Genomic DNA, 3,069 nt, shown 5'->3' with positions numbered 1-3,069 from the left:
AATCCTCTCAAAGTATGTAGGATGTTGTTGTGAATAACTTTACCAACATCTATGGATAGGCGGCACTGAATGGCATAATTGAGGGTTGCCCGTTCCTTTGTTACTTCACTTAAGTTGCTACTGGGAATAAGTTTACCAGAAATGAAGTGGTGCCAAGCCTTACAACCCGAAGTCATACCAGAAGCAGGAAAGTTAATTACATCAGTCTCCGAACGTTTCCATGTTGTGCCCGTTGTAGTTAAGGCTTGAATAACCTCATCAGGATCAACACCCTCGTCACGAAGTCTAGAGTACTCGTCATTTTCAATATCCTGTAAATGATAAAACCTGTTGATGGAGGTTCTATCAAATGGTATCCATTTACCCTGCACAAACACTCGAAAATCACGATGCTCCTTCGCATTGGCGTAGAACTCTCTAACAACCGGAATTAGTGCCGGTCGTGGCTGCCGAGCAAACACCTCCCAATTCCGCCGACCTATTTGCTCTGTCATATAATTGTCAAAACCACGTTCAGGAATACAGGTCTTGTGTACCACCAAGCTATTATAACGTTCAGCGGCCTCGGCACTAATGAATTTGCTCCTGTCAAATGAGCTAGAAGAGGAGGCTGTGGCTTTAGTTCTCTTTTTAGGCGGCATTGGACCTGTACAAAGGTAAAAACAGCAAACCATGAGCAACAAACAGTAATAAAGGACAATAAGGCAACGCCAAAAATCTAGCCATACGAGGAAATTATGGTCGAACGTGCAAGTGATGTACTCTAAACCCAATTGTCAACTCATAATCATCTACATGGCAATTCCCACATAATTCAAATAGCACAATAGCCAAAATAGCTCCTTCTACCCAACTAAGTTCACCTGGACAATTCATCAAACACATTGAATGCACCAATTTCTCACCAAAAAATTGCCTAAAAGTTGGGAGTAGCTCATGCCACAATATTCACACAACACACAAAGTTCTTGACATTACGATAAGGCAAGACCTCCTCATAACATAATTAACAAAAATAGGCACATAAACGCAACAACTATAATGTAAGAGGAGCAAATACAAAAGCCATACCTGGAATGTTGTTGTGGAAACAAATTGAGATGGATGAATGCACACTTATCAACAAAGAGATGTGGAAAAACAACAAGGGGGAGTGATAGGGGGGCGAAAAAAAAAAATTTTGGATTTGAAAAAAAAAATGTGATGTGGGTGAGGTGAGGTGATAATATAAATTAACCAAAAACAAAACTAAAAAAAAGAAAGAGAGGGGAAGAGTTTACCTTGGAGGGGTTGAGGGGAGAAGAAAAAAAAAGTAAAGGTAAAGGTTAGGGGGAAAAGATGAGAGGGGAGAGATGAGAGGGAAAGAGAGTTGGGGAAAATCTTATGAGGGATGGGGGCTTAGGGTATAAGAAATAGACAAGAAAGAAAGAAAAAAAAATAAAAAAAATGAGGGGAGGGAATGGTCATGTTCGCAGCGCCTAGGCGCTGCGTTTCTGTCGTTTCGGGCAGACGCAGCGCCTGGGCGCTGCAAACGCAGCGCCTCGCATAGGCGCAGCGCATGGGCGCTGCGTTTCTGCCAAAATTGGCAGAACCAGCGCCTGGGCGCTGCAAACTCAGCGCCTAGGCGCTGAGTTTCTGCCTTCATTTTGTAATTTTTTTTTTTTTTTACCTCACCCTTTTTCACACTCATTCAGTTTCATTGTAGAGCTCAAATTTCGCGATGTGTAACCTTCATGGATTCTCCTACAAAAGCAAGAGAAAGAGTTACTACGATAGTATAAATTATTAAAGGAAGAAAACAAAATCAAAGCATAAACCAATAATCAAATAAAGAATAGAGCTTGGGTTGCCTCCCAAGAAGCGCTTCTTTTAAGTCATTAGCTGGACGTAGTGCCGCAGTTATTCGGGAACAGCTAGATCAAGACTCTCTTTACCGGTGGGAAAATCTTCCACATAATGCTTGATGCGTTGACCATTTACTTTGAAATTTCCTTTAGTTGGATGGTGTAATTCAACTGTCCCATAGGGAAACACCTGAGAGACCGTAAAAGGGCCGGACCATCGAGACTTCAATTTTCCTGGGAAAAGTTTAAGTCGGGAATTGTATAATAGCATTTGATCCCCTACTCGAAAAATTCATTGCCTGATGTTCTTGTCGTGCCACTGCTTTGTCCTTTCCTTGTAGATGGATGCATTCTCATATGCCTCTCTTCTGAATTCCTCCAACTCATTTAGCTGTAGTATTCTTGTTTCTCCAGCCTTATCGAGGTTCATGTTTAACTGCTTCAATGCCCAATACGCTCTGTGCTCAAATTCCACTGGTAGGTGGCATGCTTTCCCAAAGACTAGTCGGTATGGGGACATTCCTATAGGCGTCTTGTACGCTGTGCGATATGCCCATAAAGCATCGTCCAATTTTTTTGACCAATCCTTGCGAGATGCATTCACAGTGACCTCCAAAATTCTTTTCAATTGTCTGTTTGATGTTTCCACTTGTCCACTAGTCTGAGGGTGATAAGGAGTGGCAATTCGATGTTGTACTCCGTACTTATGCAAAACTGCTTGGAACAACCGATTATGGAAGTGCGTTCCACCATCACTTATAATTGCCCTAGGTGATCCATATCGATTAAATGTGTGTTTCTTTATGAAGTCGACCACCACCCTTGCGTCATTAGTAGGCAGTGCTTTAGCTTCTACCCATTTTGAAACATAATCCACCGCGACCAGGATGTACCGATTGTTGTAAGAGGATGGAAACGGACCCATAAAATCAACCCCCCAGACATCAAATATTTCCACTTCCAAAATGTTGTTAAGTGGCATCTCGTGACGCGCTGATATGTTACCAGTTCTTTGACACTTATCGCATGACCTACAGAAACTGTGGCAATCCTTGAACAATGTAGGCCAAAAGAAACCACATTGGAGTACCTTTGCTGCTGTTTTAGTGGGGCCAAAGTGCCCTCCATAAGCCGAAGCATGTACTCGCGAGAGGATCGGTTTCATTTCATCCTCAGGCACACATCTCCTAATGATCTGGTCCGCCCCTCTCCTATACAAATTTGG

The 3,069-nt window shown here is 42.5% G+C and overlaps 1 protein-coding gene across 1 annotated transcript in view; it reads right to left on the bottom strand.

The window, feature by feature from the left end:
- Window positions 1-1,670: 1,670 nt before the first annotated feature.
- Window positions 1,671-3,069, bottom strand: part of LOC111400812 — a 3,125-nt gene continuing 1,726 nt past the window's right edge. Inside the window, exons 3-4 of the mRNA XM_023028264.1 lie at window positions 2,144-2,430; window positions 1,671-1,743 (exon numbers count right to left, since the gene is read on the bottom strand). Coding sequence (XP_022884032.1) covers window positions 1,671-1,743; window positions 2,144-2,430 — 360 coding nt within the window. The remainder of the gene's footprint in view (window positions 1,744-2,143; window positions 2,431-3,069) is intronic.

The sequence above is a fragment of the Olea europaea genome, chromosome 1 (assembly GCF_002742605.1).
Source record: "Olea europaea var. sylvestris chromosome 1, O_europaea_v1, whole genome shotgun sequence".
Taxonomy (NCBI): Eukaryota; Viridiplantae; Streptophyta; class Magnoliopsida; order Lamiales; family Oleaceae; genus Olea; species Olea europaea.
Note: the sequence above shows the minus strand (reverse complement) of the source record. Positions and strands in the feature narration are given on the sequence as shown.